This window comes from Schistocerca gregaria, chromosome 3 (assembly GCF_023897955.1).
Source record: "Schistocerca gregaria isolate iqSchGreg1 chromosome 3, iqSchGreg1.2, whole genome shotgun sequence".
Lineage (NCBI taxonomy): Eukaryota > Metazoa > Arthropoda > Insecta > Orthoptera > Acrididae > Schistocerca > Schistocerca gregaria.
The window spans coordinates 168413003-168437224 of record NC_064922.1 but is presented as its reverse complement, the minus strand read 5'-3'; the positions used below and the strand labels follow the sequence as shown (position 1 = coordinate 168437224).

The 24222-nt window shown below is 38.3% G+C and overlaps 1 protein-coding gene across 1 annotated transcript in view; it reads right to left on the bottom strand.

The window, feature by feature from the left end:
- Positions 1–13279: 13279 nt before the first annotated feature.
- The window catches only part of LOC126356029 (phospholipase A1-like), a 109527-nt gene continuing 98584 nt past the window's right edge, over positions 13280–24222 (bottom strand). The window contains exons 6-7 of the mRNA XM_050006683.1: positions 19311–19461; positions 13280–13604 (exon numbers count right to left, since the gene is read on the bottom strand). Of these exons, the coding sequence (XP_049862640.1) occupies positions 13535–13604; positions 19311–19461 (221 nt within the window). The 3' untranslated portion in view covers positions 13280–13534. The remainder of the gene's footprint in view (positions 13605–19310; positions 19462–24222) is intronic.

Sequence of the window (24222 nt, the reverse complement as noted above, 5' to 3'; positions counted from 1 at the left end):
ACAAATAACAGCATCATTGCTGTTTCTTGTCAACCCTTGAAGCATGAACTGGCATTCTTTCGTGCTATGAAAAACTATATTGTTGAGGTCCCCTAACCTCTTCCTGTTATTGATACTAAACTTAATAACTTGAAGTATATAGCAGTGAAAATTAAATATCAAGCAAGCCTTGTAGAAAAACTTGATACAAATAAATCCAGTAAGAATAAAGTGACCTTACTGATTAGAAATACACTACAATCTCATTTTTAGGTGACATTTCATATCACATAACTAATTTGTTTTAAAATATGGCATCACTGTTCCTGTACCACCAATAATGTACTGGTAGCCAAGTTGCTCTTTATATATAGTGAGAAGCTTCCATTAGACAAATTTCTCAAATCTGGGTTATCGGTAATATGTGCCCAAGTTTTTTTATGTAGGACAGACAGGGAGGCCATTTAAGACCACTTTCATGAGTACCTGCTCAACAAAGATGGTGAAAATTTATATGTCAACTTTTGAAGAACATTTCAAAATCAAGAAGCATAGTCTTCCCCCTCCATTCTTGCTTAACATGCAAATTTTCCATATACTTGGCAAGGGATGCAAAATGAACCTTTTAAATGAGTTTGAAGCATATAAATGTTCCTACCTAAATTAAAAAGAGTTGTTGAAGAATCAGCTTACATTGAAAAAATAAGCACTGTTTTGACTGTGTAGCATCTCTTGTAAAATATTAATGTTAGCGCAATAGCTTTTGTGAAACTGTGCCATGTTTTGCAAATGTATGATACACTCTAAGACAAAAAAGAACACACCATTAAGGAATTATCTGAATGAGACAGAAATCAGTAGATGTGATGTGCTTGTACAGACATAGAAATGGTTACAATTAGAAAAATTGGATGATTTATTCAAAAGAGCTTCACAAATTGAGCAAGTCAATAATATGTTGGTCCATCTCTGGCACTCATGCAACCAGTTATTTACTTGTCATTGATTGATATAGTTGTTGGATGTCTTCCTGAGGAATATCTACATCTATTCTCTGAAAACCACTATGGGAGAGCGTATGTCCCATTGTATCATTTATTAGGGTTTCTTCCTGAATGCAGGAAGAACAATTGTATGAATGTCTTTGTTCATGCAGTAATTATTCTAATCTTATCCTCATGATTACTATGTGAGCAACATGTAAAGGGGTTGTAGTATATTCCTGGAGTAATCATTTAAAGCCAGTTCTTGAAAATCTTTTAATAGACTTTCTTGGGATAGTTTACATCTATCTTCAAGAGTCTTGCAGTTCAGTTCGTTCATTATCTTTGTGACACTCTTCCACAGATTAAACAACCCTGTGATCAATTAATCAACCCTGTGAACATTTGAGCTATTCTTGTCTGTATATGTTCAATATCTACTGTTAGTCCTGTCTGGTATGGGTCCCACACACTTAAGGAATATTCTAAAACTGGTCACAAGAGTGATTTGTAAGCAATCTCCTTTGTAGATTGATTGCACTTTCCCAGTAGTCTACTAATAAACCAAAGTCTGTCTTATCCATGACTGAATCTATGCAATCATTTCATTTCATATCCCTACAAAGTATTGCAGCCAGGTGTTTGTATGAGGTGGCCAATTACAACAGTAATTCACTGATGTTATAACCATAGGATACTACATTTTTAATTTTTTAAAGTGTAAAATTTTACATTTATGAACATTTAAAGCAAGTTGTCAATCTCTGCACCACTTTGAAATCTTATTAAGATCTGACTGAATCTTTATGCAGATTCTTTCAGACAGTACTTCATTACAGATAACAGCATCATCTGCAAAAAGCCTGATTTTACTATTAATATTGTCTGCAATGCAAGAGGATGTAGATGAAGATGAAATGGGAGATGTGATACTGCGTGAAGAGTTTGACAGAGCACTGAAAGACCTGATTCGAAACAATGCCCCGGGAGTAGACAACATTCCATTAGAACTACTGACGGCCTTGGGAGAGCCAGTCCTGACAAAACTCTACCATGTGGTGAGCAAGATGTATGAGACAGGCGAAATACCCTCAGACTTCAAGAAGAATATAATAATTCCAATCCCAAAGAACGCAGGTGTTGACAGGTGTGACAATTACCGAACTATTAGTTTAATAAGTCACAGCTGCAAAATACTTAAGTGATTTCTTTACAGACGAATGGAAAAACTAGCAGAAGCCGACCATGGGGAAGATCAGTTTGGATTCCATAGAAATATTGAAACACGTGAGGCAATACTGACCCTACGACTTATTTTAGAAGCTAGATTAAGAAAAGGCAAGCCTACATTTCTAGCATTTGTAGACTTAGAGAAAGTTTTTGACAATGTTGACTGGAATACTCTCTTTAAAATTTGGAAGGTGGCAGGGGTAAAATAGAGGGAGCGAAAGGCATTTACAATTTGTATAGAAACCAGATGGCAGTTATAACAGTTGAGGGGCATGAAAGGGAAGCAGTGGTTGGGAAGGGAGTGAGACAGGGTTGTAGCCTCTCCCTGATGTTATTCAATCTGTATATTGAGCAAGCAGTGAAGGAAACAAAAGAAAAATTTGGAGTAGGTATTAAAATCCGTGGAGAAGAAATAAAAACTTTGAGGTTCGCTGATGACATTGTAATTCTGTCAGAGACAGCAAAGAACTTGGAAGAGCAGTTGAACAGAATGGATAGTGTCTCGAAAGGAGGATATAAGATGAACATCAACAAAAGCAATACGAGGATAATGGAATGTAGCCAAATTAAGTCGGATGATGCCGAGGGAATTAGATTAGGAAATGAGACACTTGAAGAAGTAAAGGAGTTTTGCTATTTGGGGAGCAAAATAACTGACGATGGTCGAAGTAGAGAGGATATAAAATGTAGACTGGCAATGGGAAGGAAAGCGTTTCTGAAGAAGAGAAATTTGTTAACAATGAGTATAGATTTAAGTGTCAGGAAGTTGTTTCTGAAAATATTTGTATGGAGTATAGCCAATTATGGAAGCGAAACATGGATGATAAATAGTTTGGACAAGAAGAGAATTGAAGCTTTCAAAATGTGGTGCTACAGAAGAATGTTGAAGATTAGATGGGTAGATCATACAACTAATGATGAGGTGTTGAATAGGATTGGGGAGTAGAGAAGTTTCTGGCACAACTTGGCTAGAAGAATGGATCGGTTGGTAGGACATGTTCTGAGACATCGAGGGATCACCAATTTAGTATTGGAGGGCAGCGTGGAGGGTAAAAATCATAGAGGGAGACAAAGAGATGAATACACTAAGCAGATTCAGAAGGATGTAGGTTGCAGTAGGTACTTGGAGATGAAGAAGTTTGCAAAGGATAGAGTAGCATGAGTAGCATGGAGAGCTGCATCAAACCAGTCTCAGGACTGAAGACAACAACAACAACAACAACAACATTGTCTGCAAGATAATTAATATACAACATTGACAGCAAGGGTCCCAACACACTTCCCTGGAATACACGTGATGTTATTTCTATGTTTGATGATTCTGCATCCTCCCTAACAAAAAGTCCTCAACCCAGTCACAAATTTGCTTAATATCCCATGTGATCACACTTTTAACAATAAGCATAGGTGTGGTACTGATTCAAATGCTTTTTGGAAATCAAGAAATACTGCACCTACCTGACTGCCTTGATCCAAAGCTTTCAGTATGTCATATGAGTAAAGTGTGAGTTTGGTTTCACATGATCAATGTTTTTGAAATTCATGCTGGTTGGCATTGAAGAGGTCATTCTGTTCAAGATACCTCATTTTGTTTCAGCTCAGAATATGTTCTAAAATTCTACAACAAACCTAAGTCAGGGATATTGGATGGCAGTTTTGTGGATCACTTTTACTACCCTTCTTGTAGATGGGTGTGACTGTGCCATTTTCCATGCCAATTTCTGTCCAACTGGCGAGTTAATCATCAAAATCCTGAGATAGTTGGAGGGCCCTACCCATAATGCTTTTGTCTTAGACTGCAATGACATTCTTTATTTGTTTTTATTTACTGGATCTGTATGCAAAATACATTGTATGGATCAGGTACAGTTGGGCCTATATTATGTTCACTGATAAATATGGATTGATTATGAAGTAATCAGCAAGTATTGATTTTTTACAATAATATTCTACTTCTATTTCATGGTAAACTATGATTTTTGTTTACAACATCTGTGCTACCTGTACATATAATTGATATTTCTTTTTGATACAGTATTTGTATTGCAGTTTGTCTTACAGTTTAACTGTGGTGCACATAAAATCATTATGCTACAATAACAGATAAGTTTTGAGAGAGTTTTAAAAAATGTTTTTATTGTTTATTTCTCTCAAGTTTAAAGGTAGTTTTTCTAGGGGTTTCAGTCCTGCATATTTTACATTTCATGATGTTGTGTATGGATTCATGGAAGAAGTCCTATTTCCTTGTGTCATGGCTGTTTTCTGTCTTGTTATCTTGAGCGTCGGGAGCATATGAGAATCTTGTCCAATACACGAGCCTGTGTAGGTATATGTTTGGTAGTGTTAGGATCTTAATAGCTTTAAATGCTGGCCTACATGATAATCTCCATTTAAGGTTGGCAATCATTCTTATTCAGGGTGTATACAAGGAGAAGAAAAAAAAAATTCTTGGATTTTTCCCGACTAAAAAATATAATTTTATTTTTTCTTGGTGAAAATACACTTCCTCCATGTTAAGTGACAATATACTTTCCCATGGAAATGTAAAACTTATCAGTCCTTGAAATGGTTAACATTTTATACATTGGCATAGAACTTCCTGGCACTTTAGAAAACAAAATCCAGCAAAAAAAGTCTGGGAAAGATCTTTGATTTGCAGCAACATATGTTACATATTTTTGTATTATGATTCACTGCATATTTTTGTAATTACAAAAGTATAAATTCGATTTCCACTAAACACAGAATGTTAGTTTTCAAAGCATTGAAATCAAGATTGCAATGCCCTTTTGTGAGATAATCACAATTCACATCACATGATCTTGCCAGCTGATGACAGCATGTATCAGAGCATAGGACAATTAATGTAGTCAACTAGTAGCAACATCATTGTTAAGTAGAACAAACACATGAATAGGAAAAGTTAATTGTTTAAATTAATAAACATACTGTATCTGCAAGAAAAGCTAAGCTTTCTCATAGAGTGTAGATATTGAAGATTAATAAACTACAAGAGAAGCTAAGTCTTCACATGTAATATTGATCTTTTTTGGATGTGTTGCTCTTTAATATACATCATGCCAGTAAAATTTAAATTAATAACATAAATGTCTGGTCTTCTGGACTCGAAATCTTCTAACAAGGGGAACTCCCCATCACATTACCCCCCCCCCCCCCCCCCCCTCAGATTTGGAGATAAGGTGGCCCAATGGACAACCCATCAAAAACTGAACACAGATCAAGCATGAAAACACAAAGAAGGAGTACTTAATTCAGAAAAAAGCAAAATAGATAGAGTGAATGATTCAAGCTTAACAAGTACAATATTAAGTGCAGATAGACAGGTGCACATCATGGTAAAGTGGTCACAGTGTTGGACTGTGAAGTAGATGAGCTGTTTTCAAAACTCTCTCATGCCATTTGTTCTTATTTTACTTTTCCCAACTTTATGAACTGTCTGCTCGGCCATTGAAATGTTTATTCTCTCTCTGCAGTTTTGGTAGTTGTCATACTATTCATTGGTTATAAAATATGAGTCATGTGGTAAAAATACATAACTTTTGTAAGTAAATGTGATGAATAGTGAGAGGGGGTGAGATACCACAGAAATGGAAACAACAAATAAATGGGTGTGATTTATGTTACAACAAAGAAATTCAAGAGTCAAAACTTCCAAGCTGGAAAGTAACTACAGAAGCGTTAAGAACCTATGTTCTGATGGTGCACAGAGGAACTGTGTAATTGTGAAACAGTTGCAGTCATTTGTTTCAGCTTATGTGATAAACAATTATGTTTTCATCATATCTTTGGGAGTGATCACATTCACATTCATACGATCACCTAAACTGGGCAAGGAGGCATATCTCACTCACCAACTATGAGTACAAATTAGGTGTGTCACTGTGTCAGAAAGAGATTCCTATCATATGATACATGTGTTGTCACTAATGCCATGTATGACACACCAGATGTGCTTACCAGTGGAGGATTTGGTTGACCTGTCACCTTGTCATAAAAAGTTCGTGGTCCCCATTCAAAAGTCACTTCCTTCCGGCTGGTAGCAGAGTAGTTGTGCAGAATCAACTGTCATTATACGTCCTTTTATTACACCTCACTTTTGTAAGCAGACATTAGACCACAATACAGACACAAATTTCAATACAGTGAGCAGTAGGAAAAATAAATAAATAAATAAATCGGCATGTGAGAGGTCTGAACACGGCTCGCCTCTTTGATAGTCCAGCACCGTGACCACTTAACGATGACATGTTTAAAGTCATCTATATTGCATTTCTTTTCCTTGGACTGTTCACCCTATTTTGCTTTTTTCACAGTTCAGTACACCTTCTTCCTGTCTTCATGTTCATCTTTATTCAAGTTTTGACGGGCTGTCAGCTGGGCCACATTACCACAAAATCAGAGGGGATGGGATGGGGAGTAAGTGGCCGGTCGTCAATGTGTTACATTTTAAATGAGAGACAAACATTCTGTGCTTTAAGAACTTCATCGCATAATCTCACACACAATATAATTCATCTTGGGTAAAAGGAAATTTACTTTGAAAGTAACAGTTTTGAAACCACCATTTGCAATATTTTTCCGAGATCTGTCAGAAATGGGTTGGTTTCAACAGTTGCCAGAGAGCAACCAAAAACAGGCATTACAGTGTGTGCGCAGCTATGATGGCATAGGAAGCCTGTATGTTCCTACGTATAAAGCAGTAGGAGATGTTACATTAAGTCATAAGAGAAACAGGACATCAGAGGATGCTCCAAGAGCACTGGAATTTCATAAACCATACTAAAACGTATAATTTGGCTTGAAGTGCACATTTGTATGTCCAGATTCACAATTAAGTAGATCCCAACCTGATATTAAGCTTTTCAGTGTGGTTTTAGGGATGTATATTTTCTTGGAGTACCAGTACTGTACTATCTCATGTTTGGTTCTTTATTATGGCATAATGCCACACCTACCAGAAGATGAAATGTGCACTTGAAATTCAGGGAATAGTTGGAACTAGCCTATACCATGGAATGAAATGCTTCATTTCAAATCAATTGACTGCCTCAATGAAGAAGATTAATAAAAGCCAAATTTCTTTAGCAAACTGACAAAAAGAAGTTCATTGTTCCACAAGGCAAGTATTGCTTGACTGCCAAAAATTTGGAAATAAAATCAAATCAGAAAACTGAAAATAATAACATTTTTCAGCCTTTCATAATTATGTGAATGTATTTTAATTTGCTTGAGAGCACCCAGCTACAGAAATCCGTTTTGTTTTCATGTGACTTGGGAGTTGTGAGCAAAGAGGCAAAATCACTAAACGTAAACATGGATCACACGGAAACTACCCCTCTCGCCACTACACCTTGCAATGCTCTGTCCACGTGTTAATCTGGCAGCTTGGGAGTGCCAGAAAATTTTTTTCTGGTTAGCATCTAGTTTCAACTAGCCAGAAGCGTGAAGCTCATATGTGACTGAATTGTGCATGCACATGAGACTGCTGGCAACTGCTCGAACAAACAAGTACAAACAGTCATGATGTCACACTCATCAGAAGCAGTTTGTTATTACTATGTATTGCAGTTTCTTGTTACTATGTATTGCATAGCCTTCGTCCTAAGGCCTTTGACACATTTTGGTGTTGCCAGATGCTAACGTGTGCATGGTGTTATGTTGTTGTAAATGACACAATTACAGAAATGTAACTGAAAACTAATGCAATGAAAAATTCCCAGAATTCTGAAAAATTCCTTTTATTTTATTTTTTTTATTTATTTTTTATTTTTTTATTTTCTCTCAGATGAAAAAATTCCCTCGTTTTCCTGAATTTCTCTGTTGTCCTGTGGCACATACACCCTGTTATTGTTCTTTTTTGTGGTATAAATGTTCTGTTAATGTTTGTTTTGGAGGTGCCTCCCCATAAAACTATACCATAACTTAATGTTGTTGCGTAGTATATTATTTTCATAATATTTGTGTCTTTTGGTAGCTGTGTTCATATGATACATGCAAGTTTGAGCTGATTTTACCTCTTATATATTCAATGTGTTTATCCCAATTTACATTTTTATCAGTTAATATTCCAAGCAATTTAGTGTATTTGATGATTCCTGCTAAGAACTCTGCTCTGTCTACATTCTTTATTGACGACCTTTACGTACACAAAATTATGCTGGCTGATAACTGCATGCCAGATAATGACAAGGTTAGAGAAACGTTAACAACTATTAACTGTCCAAGTATAGAGTCCTGTCACTGACAATTACATGGACATTGGCAAGGAGGCGGTCTGACTCAAGAACTTTTGCATAGGAGGGTGAAAATATAAGTGGCCGAGGCGACACTTGCAGTTGCCTGACACTTTTACTTTTTCCAGTTGGGATGCTGGCTGGGGGCAACAGGGTGTGCTTGCTTTGTCCAGCCACTGCTGACATCAGATACAAATACTGTGGTGACGGATTGCACGGGTGTGCACCACATCCCACCTGTCTTCCGTGGAGCTGGCCCCATAGGCACCAGCATGTGTAAAAGCAGGACCATGCAGGCTCGATTGAGTGCTGGTGGAAGGTCAGCAGGGATGAGGGAGCCATCAAATCTTCCCAGGCGATCCAACAAAAATGGCAGCAGTAATGAAGGTGTCGCAACAGCACCTACACAGCAATGCCAGTGGCTTCCATTGGCTCATCAGTATCCAAAGTCATGTTGTCTCCGCAGGGATTGGCTGTCATTTGTCTCCAGCCCTGGCAGAGTGTGCAGACAGAAGTGGCCCAGATTAAGTTGCATTTGCTGTGGTCACACATCTGCACATGGGGGCTCTTTGGAGATGGAGGTAGCTACAACAGGAGAATGTTGCCCAGGGCTGTGATGCTTGGCAGAGCAGGTGTAGCAATGTCTGGGGTTGTTGGCCATGCAGAAACTCCGTTGGGATGCGGCCATTCAATGGGATGGTCCTGTAAGTGCTTAGGAACAGAGACATCGCTGTATTGGCACACAACTTCACCAAGCACTTTTCCAATTGCATCTTAAATTTACACACCATACATTCTGCTTCACCATTCAGTTGGGTGTGAAATGGTGCAGATGAGAGGTGGGTAATAAAGATCCAGATGCAGAAATCATGGAACAATGCTGTGGCAAACTGTGGGCCATTATTATCAGAGATGATCATCTGTGGTAATCCTTGGATTGCAAAAATTTGCATTAGAGCCTGCACAGTAGTGTCTGCCAAGGTGGAGACCATGTGCATGACACATGGATAATTTGACAGTGTATCCAACACTATTAGCCACATGGAACGACAGACAGGATCTGCAAAATTGATGTGGATGCAGTCACGTGGCTTGGAGTGGGACACAGAGTGAAAGTGGGCCTGGCTGCATGGGAAGCTATGAAAGACTGTAGCCACATGGCCATAGTTTCTGCAAGCAACACAGCTGTATACCTATGTGGATTGCAGCACTAGCATGTAAATGGAAGCAGGCATGACACAACAGGAAACCACATCAGAAAACAGCAACATCCGATTGTCACATGGCTGAATTAGAGGAACAAATTGAAAGCATCAGGGAATGCTGCCAATGTGGCAACATGCACAACAGACCTCACTGTCCACTGCAGAACAAACAACAATTTCATGAATCAGAGAAGTGGCATAGGAGTGTAGGCACTGGGCACACATAAATTTATATTTCCTACTTAGCCCACAGAGGGTGGCTGCCCATGCTTCATAGGACTGGTGTGGTTTCTTTTGCTGCTGGTGGAGCTCTATACAGGAAACACCACATTTGTTTGCTTAAGATAATAAACATAACCAAATAATACATTTCAGAAAATAACAATGCTGATGTGTTTTCAAGGGGGCAAGTTTTTGAAGCAAGTGAAACATTTCAATCACAGCCCATGAAAAGAAAAAAAAAGCTTTTTGTCACAATGGATCCTCTACCTGAAATGCTGCTACAGATGTCACACGTGTGTGTTCCAATATTCATCTGCTTATTGGAATGGTGGAAAAGCTTGGATGGGGGAGAGGGAGCAGTGAAGGGGACTACATCCATGAAATTATGTCAGCTGATAACTGCCCACCAAATAATAACAAGGTTAGAGAAACATTAACACAACTATTAACGGTCCAAGTACATAGCCCTGTCACTGACAACTGAATGCACACTGGCATGAAGCTAGTCTGATGTGAGAACATTTGCATGTGGCAGAGAAAATGCAAGTGACCAAGACCCTGCTGGCAACAGCCTTAGGTGTTGACATTTGTTGGCCAGGGCACTGGCTGTGGGCGATGATGGTGCACTTGTTTTTCCCAATCGCCACTGGCATGAGATAGAAATGCTGATGTGGCAGATTGCGCAAACACTCATCTATGTAATGGTGCTACGCAAATTTAATTCAGTAAATCTTTGGCCTTTATTTCTATAATTTCTTTGTTTTTATCCATAAACAGTAGAGTTGGGTTATCTGCTTAACTAACTGGATACCCTGGTTCTTTCGTTGTGGTTTTTCTATGTTCTGTTTCATTGGTTCTGTTAATTGTACACATCAGGTTTACTAGTCTTTCAAGCCCCCTCCCCCTCCTGCCCCACCTTCATGCCATATTAGTTTCCCTTATTTCTGATGATGTTTCATACATCTGTGAACATTCTAATGAATGTTAAAGGTCCAAATCTACTTAAATGTTTGCCATCCTTTCCCAGGCAGTTTTTAAATAGAAATTTGTTTGGGCCTATGTAGGTAACCCTAAGATGATCACATTGCTCTTTGATAGCAAAGTTTATTTTTGAGATATATATATCATTTGCTGACCTTATTTTCACAATTTTGCCTGGATACCTCATAGACACTTCTTGTGCATGAATCATGTTTATTCTTTCATTTCTCAATTCTTCTTCGCTACTGCTTCTTAATGAATTTGTTTCAACAGGTACAAAACCACCTTTGTAATTCCATGTTGTTCAGGATGCCAGTATTTAGACATTTGTTTTGAATTTTCAATATTTTTAAAATGTTTGCCGAGATGTCGTATTCTGATTCCATAGTTCTAAGTTTTATATACTTTTATATATATGTCCCTCACTACTAACACAACAATGTGACCCTAGATAAATGTGATTCATATGCTGTAAATTATGAGTTTCTGTCAATCTGCATTTATCATTACCACTTACAATGTGTACATTTTTGGACATCTCATGGCATTATTCTTCTGTGAAGATAATATTGACATCTATTAGGCCAATATGGTGCTAAGTATAAGTTTTTATGATATACTTCTTAAACTTCACAGAAAGATAAGGCCAATCTCTAATGATTTATAATGTCCCACATTTTTTAGGCTTCTGAAGGTGATAGATTAGTCTGCTGAAACTGGTAAAGTGAAATAAAAAAAATTGTGCAACTGATGAGTGAATTTTATTCTGAAATGTCTACTATAATTGTTGGGAAAATAACATTTATTAGTAAAATCATAAATCACTGTGTCTGCAGTTTCTCTGAAATGTCATTTTTCCATAAATAAAATATCTTTTGCACTTTGTGACTGATGCACTCTGAAATTGCTGTCACCACATTTTGATTTTTTCTTTAAAGCAAGTATGGATATTTAGGGACATGTTCTATGATCACATGTCAAACACAAGAATCCATCAAAATAAAAATAAATGAATCACTAATGTAATTAAACATAACAATGGTCTCACTTTCAATTAAAAAACTTTTCTTTTTAAAAATTGCTGTTCAGTAAATGTATTTTGTCACTAAGTGTTTATTTAATACTTTAAAAAAAAAATGAGATGAATATGAATTCAACAGTGGTTAGATCACAGGCTTCCAGAAAATTTCACAAGGGGCATATCTTGTTCTAGTGAAGGATTCTCCAACAGCAGTTCAGAATTCTTGATATCTTACACGAGGTATACAAGGAAATCTCTCATGACAATAAGTTGTGCAAATTGTGCTGTTGACAGCCTCATTATCTAAACCTAAGGGGTGACACCAACACAGTCCATAGGAGTGACCCTGACCCAGTCCACACCAAATGCATCATTTTTTTTTGATGTCTGAGTACCTCTTGTAAAGACTGAATCCATTGTAGCCAAAGGGACACACACAATACATATGCTCAAACAGATTGCCAGTTTAAGGTTTACAGGAACAAAAGTTGAGTTAATGTCAGTGTGAATCTAAAGCTTGTTCATTTCTTTCGAGACTGATGCTTCTGAATGTATGTAATACAATAATGTTAATCAATGAATTTGTTAATGCAGTTATATTTATCCCTATTTTACTTATAGGTGTGAATGTGGATTTAAACGCAAAGTAGGAAATACAGTTTATTTTCCAAAATGAAGACATGATGTGTTTTTTCTTTAAAGAGCTGTCTACTGATACATTGGAGATTAAATCATAATTATATAAGAGAAGCAACAACTCACCTTTTTATTACTAGCATGTGTCTATATTGTAGCATATATGGTAACACATTATATGCCAGGAAAGAATGTTTCAAATGACAGTAACTATTGTTAATAAAAATAAAATGTCAAAATTACACAGAGACAGAACATCTGGGAAACACTTTTCTTCAAGAAGTGAAATTCTTAGTATTACCTACTTACTGTATAGCAACACCAATGTGTGAAGCTACTGCATCTTCAGAAAGGAAAGAGGGTTCTCTCAAGGAAAGTTAGAAAGAGTGAATGGTTAAGTTATTTAGAACTTGGTGTGATGATTCTCGAATGCAAAAATGAAGGAGAAAGTGTAATACGCCAGCTTCAGTTTAGAGATGACAGAAGGCAGAGATTGAGAGGTATAGGTGTATTAAAAGAGGAAAAGAATGATGCAGTTAAAAAATAGGAAGAAAGGGAGAGAGGAAACTAGGGAAAATTAAAAAGAGAGGTAGAAAGTTTTTTCCCAATTTTTTTGGTGGGGAGGAGGGGGTAGGGGGGGGGGGGAGGGTGGAAGTTCATTGTTGGAGAGCAAGTTTCCATTTCAAAAGTTCCTCTTTAGTCATTATGTCTTGTAATTTTAACGGTGTTCTCAACTGTAACTTGTCTTTTAAACTGAATAACAATGCCTCATTTTAGGACATTATATATTTAAAACAATGTACAAACTTTTTTTAAATGTCATATTTTTTCTTAAGACATATTTTTTGTTCCATATACATAATTTTTTAGAACAGAAATTTTTCCACAGAAGTGCATTGATTTATATGACTATTCATGTGTGATAATATTTTATGCACTAAACTGCATCTCCAGCATCAATGTCTACCTGTCTTGTGGTCCTGTATTGCAGCAACCAATTCCTGTTCTTTGGATATGTTGTGCTCATCCTAATAAACCAAGACCATATGGTGATGAACTGGCAGTTTTCATGAAGTATACCCCTTTGGTATTGCTGTAACAAAGTATGTTTCCAACTAGTAGTATAGCACTGAGTTAGGGACTTACAAGTTAGTTAGTTATTTACTTGTGCTACAGATGATGTGGAACATGTCATCAGAACAAACACAGAATACGTACACTGTTGATACATAAGGAAAGGTCCAAGATAAAATAACAACAATATGGAAAGGATAAATTGCTACTCTCCACATAGAGGAGGCACTGTGTCCCAGAGAGGCACAATGTATAAGTCTGCTAAAATATTAAAAATTTTGGACAAAATCTTACTTCTGCAGTAGAAAACACATATACTAGCTCTGACCATATGACCTGATGACAGAGGCTTCACTGCTGTCTTTATGAACTGAAGTGATATCAGGTGTTCCCCAGGGAAGCATCCTGGGACCTCTGCTGTTCCTGATCTATATAAATGACCTGGGTGACAATCTGAGCAGTTCTCTTAGGTTGTTCGCAGATGATGCAGTAACTTACAATCTAGTAAGGTCAACCGAAGACCAGTATCAGTTGCAAAGTGATTTAGAACAGATTGCTGTACAGTGTGGCAGGTGACAGTTGACTTTAAGTAACGAAAAGTGTGAGGTGATCCACACGAGTTCCAAAAGAAATCTGTTGAAATTCGATTACTCGATAAATAGTACAATTCTCCAGGCTGTCAATTCAACTAAGTACCTGGGTGTTAACATTACAAACAACTTCAATTGGAAGGACCACATAGACAATATTGTGGGGAAGGTGAGCCAAAGGTTCCATTTCATTGGCAGGACACTTAGAAGATGCAACAATTCCACTAAAGAGACAGCTTACACTACACTCGTTTGTCATCTGTTAGAATATTGCTGTGCAATGTGGGATCTTTACCAGGAGGGGTTGATGGAGGACATCGAAAGGGTGCAAAAAAGGGCAGCTCGTTTTGTATTATCACGTAATAGGGGAGAGAGTGTGGCATCTACATCTACATCTACATCTACATCTACATGACTACTCTGCAATTCACATTTAAGTGCTTGGCAGAGGGTTCATCGAACCACAATCATACTATCTCTCTACTATTCCACTCCCGAACAGCGAGCGGGAAAAACGAACACCTAAACCTTTCTGTTCGAGCTCTGATTTCTCTTATTTTATTTTGATGATCATTCCTACCTATGTAGGTTGGGCTCAACAAAATATTTTCGCATTCGGAAGAGAAAGTTGGTGACTGAAATTTCGTAAAAAGGTCTCGCCGCGACGAAAAACGTCTATGCTGTAATGACTTCCATCCCAACTCGTGTATCATATCTGCCACACTCTCTCCCCTATAACGCGATAATACAAAACGAGCTGCCCTTCTTTGCACCCTCTCGATGTCCTCCGTCAATCCCACCTGGTAAGGATCCCACACCGCGCAGCAATATTCTAACAGAGGACGAACGAGTGTAGTGTAAGCTGTCTCTTTAGTGGACTTGTTGCATCTTCTAAGTGTCCTGCCAATGAAACGCAACCTTTGGCTCGCCTTCCCGACAATATTATCTATGTGGTCCTTCCAACTGAAGTTGTTTGTAATTTTAACACCCAGGTACTTAGTTGAATTGACAGCCTTGAGAATTGTACTATTTATCGAGTAATCGAATTCCAACGGATTTCTTTTGGAACTCATGTGGATCATCTCACACTTTTCGTTATTTAGCGTCAACTGCCACCTGACACACCATACAGCAATCTTTTCTAAATCGCTTTGCAGCTGATACTGGTCTTCGGATGACCTTACTAGACGGTAAATTACAGCATCATCTGCGAACAACCTAAGAGAACTGCTCAGATTGTCACCCAGGTCATTTATATAGATCAGGAACAGTAGAGGTCCCAGGACGCTTCCCTGGGGAACACCTGATATCACTTCAGTTTTACTCGATGATTTACCGTCTATTACTACGAACTGCGACCTTCCTGACAGGAAATCACGAATCCAGTCGCACAACTGAGACGATACCCCATAGCTCCGCAGCTTGATTAGAAGTCGCTTGTGAGGAACGGTGTCAAAAGCTTTCCGGAAATCTAGAAATACGGAATCAACTTGAGATCCCCTGTCGATAGCGGCCATTACTTCGTGCGAATAAAGAGCTAGCTGCGTTGCACAAGAGCGATGTTTTCTGAAGCCATGCTGATTACGTGTCAATAGATATGATACGCGAGTTGGGATGGAAGTCATTAAAGCAAAGACTTTTTTCGTAGTGGTGAGATCTATTTACGAAATTTCAGTCACCAACTTTCTCTTCTGAATGCAAAAATATTTTGTTGAGCCCAACCTACACAGGTAGGAATGATTATCAAAATAAAATAAGAGAAATCAGAGCTTGAACAGAAAGGTTTAGGTGTTCGTTTTTCCAGCACGCTGTTTGGGAGTGGAATGGTAACGAGATAGTACAATTGTGGTTTGATGAACCCTCTGCCAAGCACTTGAATGTGAATTGCAGAGTAGTCATGTAGATGTAGATGTAGAATATCCTGGTGGAGGGCTCCTGTTACAGTGACTCCATTCCAGAAACCCAACATGATCTCCAGCCCCTCCTCCAATCCTTAGGCCTATCCCAAAACTTCTCCATGAGTCTGTTCTCACTTCCACCATTCCCTGCAGTCCTACCCTCTACATGCTTCCTAAATTTCATAAGCCCAATCATCCAAGATGCCCCACTGAGGCTGACTACTGTACTCCCACAGAGGGAACCTCTGACTCTTCACAGTTCCTGTTTCTTTACCACCTGGTGCCTTGCTCATAACTATTGATGTCACCTCCCTCTTCACTAACTTCTCCAGCATTCCTGGCCGGATGGCTATTGAATACTACCTTTTCAAATGCCTGACTGACTCTAAACATACTATCTTATTCCTGATCACTATGACCAACTATATCCTCACCCACAATTACTTCTTCTTGCAGGCGTTATCTACAAACAAAACCGTGGGAAAGCAATGGATGGCCACATGGCACCATCCTATACCAACCTATTCATAGAGCATCTAGAGGAATTCTTCGTGTCTGCCCAGAATCCCAAACCACTCACCTCGTTCGGATCCCTTGACGATATCTTCGTGATCGTATGAGGACAACCTATCTGTATTACTGCAGAACTGCAACATCCACTCCAGCATTCACACTGCCTGACCCTGTTCGATCCAAGAAGCCACATTCCTCGATGCAGACTTCAGCTTCAAGGATATATACATAAGTACCTCCATCCACATAAAACCTACCAACCACACACAATACTTCCACTTTGATATAGCCTCACCACCTGTCATCATCTCATCTGTAATGATGAAAAGTCGATCGCCAAATATGCCAAATATGACATGGCTCTCATGGAGGTCTTCACAGACCAAAATTACTCTCCCAAGCTTGTCCAGAAACAGACCTTCTGTGTCTCTCCAGTCACATCTATCTTATCAATGCACTACAAGTCCTTTCCCCTTCTCTACCTCTCATCCCCCCCTCTCCCTCCCCTCAAAGCCTTCCGACACTGTTACTAGCAGCCCTATCCTGTTCTGTCCCTGTATCTTCCAACAGGCAGCACTAGAATCTTCCTCCACCCCTATCCTGCTATCACTGCCCCTTCCCATCTCATACCTCCTCCTTAGCCCCACTAAAGATCTTAACAGGTCGCTACTTAATCAGACAAAGTCACAGTCAGCCTTCAGTGCCCAAAAGAAGGACTTTGTCTAAAAGCTTTGGTAGGACAGCAGTCTTTTTCATTGTGCCTGTCTGTGATTCAACACCACCTCTATATGGTGAGTAGCAGTCTACCCTTTCCAGACACAAAGGGTGGTCAGAAAGTCTGTAAAGCCTGTATGTATGTTGCAGGTAGGTTGTGCAGAGAAATAATGTTTTAGAAAAAAAAGTTGCACTGTTACTGAGTTAATTATCATTGAACTTAGCCAGTCAGGTAATTGCACAAGCAAATTCAAGTGGCCAGCCAGAGATTGTGTCACCAAATGTGTTCTTCAAGCAATACGAAAACTGTATATGGGACAGTAGTAAGAATTGAATCTGAGCCACAGGTTATGCAGTCTCATGCAATATCATCAATGCTATGAGAACAGCTAAAACGAGCTGTATCTGGTGGGATACTTGAACTTTTTAGTGCAGTGGCCTGATTGGATAACTTAAATACCAACTAACTCAGAAAAGGCACAATGTATCAAATTTTTTTCTTAAATTATTTCTCAAGATAACCTAACATGCAACACCCTTACAATGTTTTCAGACTGCTTCTAACCACCCTGTATTGTAAGATGGAAAAATATTTATGAGGCTACATGCTGACCATTTACTGTTTTTTCTGTATGAGTTATTTATATTCATTATTTATATTCAAGAATTCCTCTAAGGTACAGAAGGAGATGGTGAGACAAAGCAATTTTAATCAATATTTTAAAAGCATCTACTATCTGTCAGACATTTTATTTCTATGGGCAGATTGTCAAAGAGTCTTATTGCTGCATATGTTCTTGCTTTCAGTGCCAAAGTTAGATATATTAAAGGGCAATAGAGATCATTTTTCTGTTATACTGTTGCACATGTGAATATCTCTCAGTCTCAAACTCGGATCAGTTGTTCATAAGAAGTGTGATAATTTAACAAATGTACTATGAAGCTCAGGTTTATATTGTGAACTGCTTAAAGAGATACCTGCAAGATGTATTTGTGTGAATCCCACACATAATTCTAATCACTTTTGTTTTTGCAAAAAATACTTTTTGTGTAAGTGAGGAGTACCCCAGACTATTATCCCATAAGATATCAGTGAATGAAAATACACAAAATACATTAGCTTATTTACTTCTGTATCCACAAAGTTGGTAATTATTCTTACATAAAAATAACCAAATCTAAACATGTTAGTGGGTCTACCATATAGTTTTTCCAGTTTAAGTTTTCATCAATGTGCACACCTTAGAAGTCAGAACTTTCTAGACTATTTACCATTACTATTGGTATGCTAGGTTAATAGGAAAGGGAATGTTTCTGAGAGTACGGAACTGGAGAAGCTATGATTTTTCAAAGTTTAAAGCCAGCCCGTTTGTGCAGAATCAATCAGTATCTTTCAGAAAATAACATTTACTACATGCAAACCATTCAACACTGATCACATCATCTTAAGTTACCAGTCGAGTGGCAGCATCATCGTGAATCAATGTTTCAATGAGTTGACTAATTCTCATCTTCAAGCAAAGAGTGTGGTTTCAGTCAGACATAATCTTTCATAACTACTGGTGTGCAGCCTCCTGTGACAATAAAGCATTGAGTGGGCCACCTGTATACCACCAGAAGATGGTGTCCAGCCCTGTGCTGGTGGGGGGGATTCCAGCCAACACATGGAAAATTATAGAGGAGATCTTTATCTAGCAGTAGATGTCAAATGATTGAAGATGACAATGAGAGAAGAGCAGAGTATACATGGGTATGAGGAAGCATACAAAAACAGATGGGCATCCATCTTCCCCAAAGATAAAACCTTGAGTGCACATGCAGATACAAATGATAAAAATAATCTTGTTATCTCTCTCTCTCTCTCTCTCTCTCTCTCTCTCTCTCTCTCTCTCTCTCTCTCTTCTCTCTCTCTCTCTCTCTCTCTCTCTCTCTGTGTGTGTGTGTGTGTGTGTGTGTGTGTGTGTCGGTGTGGGGTCATGCGCGCGCATATGCACAAAAGTGATATTTTACCTGGGGTCAACATGTGCTCCCATGGCAGCCCATGGTCGTCCATAGCAGCTGCTATATGTGTTCCAGTCATCGCATTGGTACCCAAGAAAGGCTGAAGGAGATGTTACAGATTCTGCAAAATATTGTGTAGATCTCATATGTGAACAGTCTCCTGTAAGAAAATGGATAATTCAGTAACAATGTATACCAAACACCTAACACTGTAGAAATAATCTAAAGCATGTATCATCCTTTTTCTCATTGTTTGATACATGAATAGAACAGGAGAGGGAGTGATTAATTTTGCTTCACAATATTTTGCACCATGCACTGTACAATGAATTTCCTGAAAAGAGAGAGGGGGTTGCATTAATAACCATAATTTTTTTTTCTGCGGTAACAAGGAAAAATATGGAATAAAAGAGAAAGCACACACATGAATAAGTGAAAATAGCTTACTCAGAAACAAAACTCTCACCAAAGCATTATGCACTAGGCAAATATTATTGTAGCTGGTATTATTGTAGCTGGTTTTATCTTCTCATGTGCATTGTCAGCACCATGGTAATTACAGAAGTTTCTTCTTGGATCTCAAGATACACTTGTTTTTCTTCATATTCAGGTTGGAATCAGTTCCAACTTGAAAAAGCCCTGTTGTATTTGTTCTGTCCACTTACGTACTGAATTATACAATAATTCAAGCGTTTTGAATGTTACAGCATCCCACAGATCTGAATAAAATGTTTCAAGAACAACTGATCAGAATGTAGTTGGCAAACATATACAGATAATTGTTCTGAAGTTTTTTACTGCTTTGCTGTAATGGTTGTAAATTTGAATCACTTACTGATTGCAATTCTAAAGATAGATTAGGCCTATAATTACATTTTCCAAAATCTGTATTTAGTTTTTTTCCTAATGTTAATCTTTTCCATTTTCTTATAATCATTCTTGCACTGTTGGCAAAACCTAGTCAAATCTTGGAATTTTTTTTTCCCACAAAGTCCGATACATTTTATTAACAAGTATTAATATTAATGACATACCTGTACACCGATGACCTTGCTGTCTGGTCTCCTCCCCCAAAACAACCCAAACAACATACCTATACAAGACTTTCCTATTTTTAAGACAAAGAGAGGAAACAGTCATTACATTTTAGAAATTATTTGGAGGGAAGCACAAGTTCTCCATGGTCTAGTGAAGAATAGCACACAAGATCTTTAAAATCTTTTTCCAGATTACATTTTGTTACTAACAATGGAAACTTCAAGTAGGAACATCAACAATATGAGGAAAAGGATAGACTGCTACTGACCAATAAAGATGGCATGTTGAGTTGCAGACAGGCACAATGAAAAGACTGTTACACATTTAGCATTGGCCAAAAGCTAAATGTGTGACAGCCTTTTCATTGTGTCTGTCTGTAGCTGAATGCATTATGTTTTTGGTGAGTAGCAATCTATCCTTTTCCTTATACCATTGTACTTAGTTACAGTCAATATTGCACAAAATTATCACTGTGCAATATACATATTTAGTCAAGGTTACACAATTGGTTGCATCTTAGCAAGGCAAAAGTTATCTGTTATTACACCCAGAGAAGAAGTAGTTGTGATTTTTTTTTCAGTAAATAAAGCTATATTAAACATTATGTTCAGAACTGATATTTCGCCTGACCACACAACAGGTTGTGGCTTGTTATATTCATACTTCCTGCCTGTTGCCTTTCCCTCCTTTCTCCATTTGAAATTAAAATTGTTTCAGATGCCCTGTGTGACCATCAGCCCTCTTTAAAATAGCTCACTTAAATCAGAAGGCAGCCTACTCATTTAGCTATAATGTTAGCAATATTTGGACTTGACATGCAAACTACACTCCCAAAAATCTCCAGACATATATTGATGTTTGATCTAAGACTGTCAGCCATGTGAGTAATAGTGTCTGTACCTCCTTTAACTACTATTACATTGTTTAATCCATGAGGAAGACTGTCCGCTAAGTTTCCATCCAATGGAAGTAGGTTGTACATTTGTGTATGTGTATGCATACACGCAAAACTTCACTATCACACACAAATAAATACTGTTCAAAAGGTATCAGCCATATGAAGACATTCATATCTGAGTTCCACAATGTGTATACCATAACTCATAATTCCATGATACCTCCTTTCACCCCTCCATTGGTTACTGAGACTATTGTTGGTGCTACAATGATTTAACTTATTTTTTCATACATTTAATGGTTGCTGAGCAGTAAAATCAAAAGGAAATGTTATCACCTCCTGATGTATCATTCTGCCTCTGGTAAGACATAGTGAATTAGATGATAAGGGTGTCTGTCGAATTATTCATGGTGTATACTTTTGTCCTTGAGAACTGGTATCAGTTACTTTGGAGAACTGACTGCCAGATGAGTAAGCAATATCACGAAGTAATTTGTGGGTTGCAGTGCAAAAATTTGGCATCAGTAATAAGTATGTCCAGGCAGTAAGAAACTTACACGATGGTTACAACAGTACGGTCAATGTAGATACTAAAATTTCCCAAGATTTCTCTGCAAACAAGGGTGCTCATTAGCATCAACTTTAAATAAAGTGTACTTAGAAGAAGTTTTGCAGAACTGGAAAAGAAAATGTCATGGAATGAGAACCCATGTAGGACAAGAAATACTGTACAGCAGCAGACAAAGATGACTCCAGTTATATGTCCAGCAAACTGCACGAAGAATATTGAAAATGGGGACTGAGAATAAACTTCAAAAATATGGAATACTTGGTAGTGAATGGAGACAAATGAGATGCCTTGCTTGCAAAATTAAAGATGTCTGTATATTTAAATACTTGAATTTCACTTTTATAATGAATGAAATAAGCTCACAAGACATTACAAGTAAAATTTGGCAAGGAAAAGACTAATTGACTAACTTACTCCTTGCTAAGGAATGACAGATTACAATAAAAACAAAAGTCTTGCTGTAAAAATCATTCATAGGCCATAGACAGCAAAATATTAACTCATATTGCCACTTGTAATGGATGGATAATGACCAATGGCCAAAAAGTATCCATGAATGAACACAGGCTGAGTGGATAAAATTTGGAAGTAGAAGATGGTCAAAAGATATTAAACTACTAACTGCTTATATGTGTTTTTGAAAAGTTTGATCTAGATTTTGTAGGCCCACCCAAACTGCACAATTATGAATGATAAAAGTGGATACTGCTATGTATTATGTAACCTGTGAGTGTTCCTGGTGGAGCACTGCAATAGGCTAGAAAAGGGAGTAGCACAGATATTCTTTTCAGAAAAGCAGAAAGCTTATTGAAATGGATTGCTCTTCAGCATAAGTCACAAATGAGGAATTTCGACAAAGCCAGTCTTGGTGGTAGAAGGGGGGAGGGGAGGGGGAGACAATGAAGGATGGAGAAAGGTAACAGGCAAAGAGTAAAAAGGGGTGATTAGCAGAACACACTGTTTACTAAACTGAAAATAGATGTGACCTATTACCTAAGCTAAGCAAGGAAAAGCTTCATCAAGCAGGCATCAATAAATAGTATAAATATTTGAGACACATTTTGTTGGAAACAAGATTTTTCTATTACTTGCGTCTCAGAGTAGATTATATGATGTGCTGTAGCAGAGCACTCTTATCATTTTATTTTCTCTTTGGTTTTCTGTATTGTTAATGTGCATTGCTGTGCTGGTACTGCGAACAGCTGAAAGCAAGGGGAAACGACAGCCGTAATTTTTCCCAAGGCCTTGCAGCTTTTCTCGATGGTTAAATAATGATGGCATCATCTTGGGTAAAATATTCTGGCGGTAAAATAGTCCCCCATTCGGATCTCCGCGTGGGGACTACTCAAGAGGACGTCATTATCAGGAGAGAGTTGAGGGACATGAAAGGGAAGCAGCAGTTGGTAAGGGAGTGAGACAGGGCTGTAGCCTCTCCTCAATGTTATTCAATCTGTATATCGAGCAAGCAGTAAAGGAAACAAAAGAAAAATTCAGAGTAGGTATTAAAATCCGTGGAGAAGAAATAAAAACTTTGAGGTTCGCTGATGACATTGTAATTCTGTCAGAGACAGCAAAGGACTTGGAAGAGCAGTTGAACAGAATGGACAGTGTCTTGAAAGGAGGATATAAGATGAACATCAACAAAAGCAAAATGAGGATAATGGAATGTAGTCGAATTAAGTTGAGTGATGCTGAGGGAATTAGATTAAGAAATGAGACACTTAAAGTAGTGAAGGAGTTTTGCTATTTGTGGAGCAAAATAACTGATGATGGTCAAAGTAGAGAGGATATAAAATGTAGGCTGGCAATGGCAAGGAAAGTGTTTCTGAAGAAGAGAAATTTGTTAACATCGAGTATTGATTTAAGTGTCAGGAAGTCGTTTCTGAAAGTACACTCCTGGAAATTGAAATAAGAACACCGTGAATTCATTGTCCCAGGAAGGGGAAACTTTATTGACACATTCCTGGGGTCAGATACATCACATGATCACACTGACAGAACCACAGGCACATAGACACAGGCAACAGAGCATGCACAATGTCGGCACTAGTACAGTGTATTCCACCTTTCGCAGCAATGCAGGCTGCTATTCTCCCATGGAGACGATCGTAGAGATGCTGGATGTAGTCCTGTGGAACGGCTTGCCATGCCATTTCCACCTGGCGCCTCAGTTGGACCAGCGTTTGTGCTGGACGTGCAGACCACGTGAGACAACGCTTCATCCAGTGCCAAACATGCTCAATGGGGGACAGATCCGGAGATCTTGCTGGCCAGGGTAGTTGACTTACACCTTCTAGAGCACGTTGGGTGGCACGGGATACATGCGGACGTGCATTGTCCTGTTGGAAGAGCAAGTTCCCTTGCCGGTCTAGGAATGGTAGAACGATGGGTTCGATGACGGTTTGGATGTACAC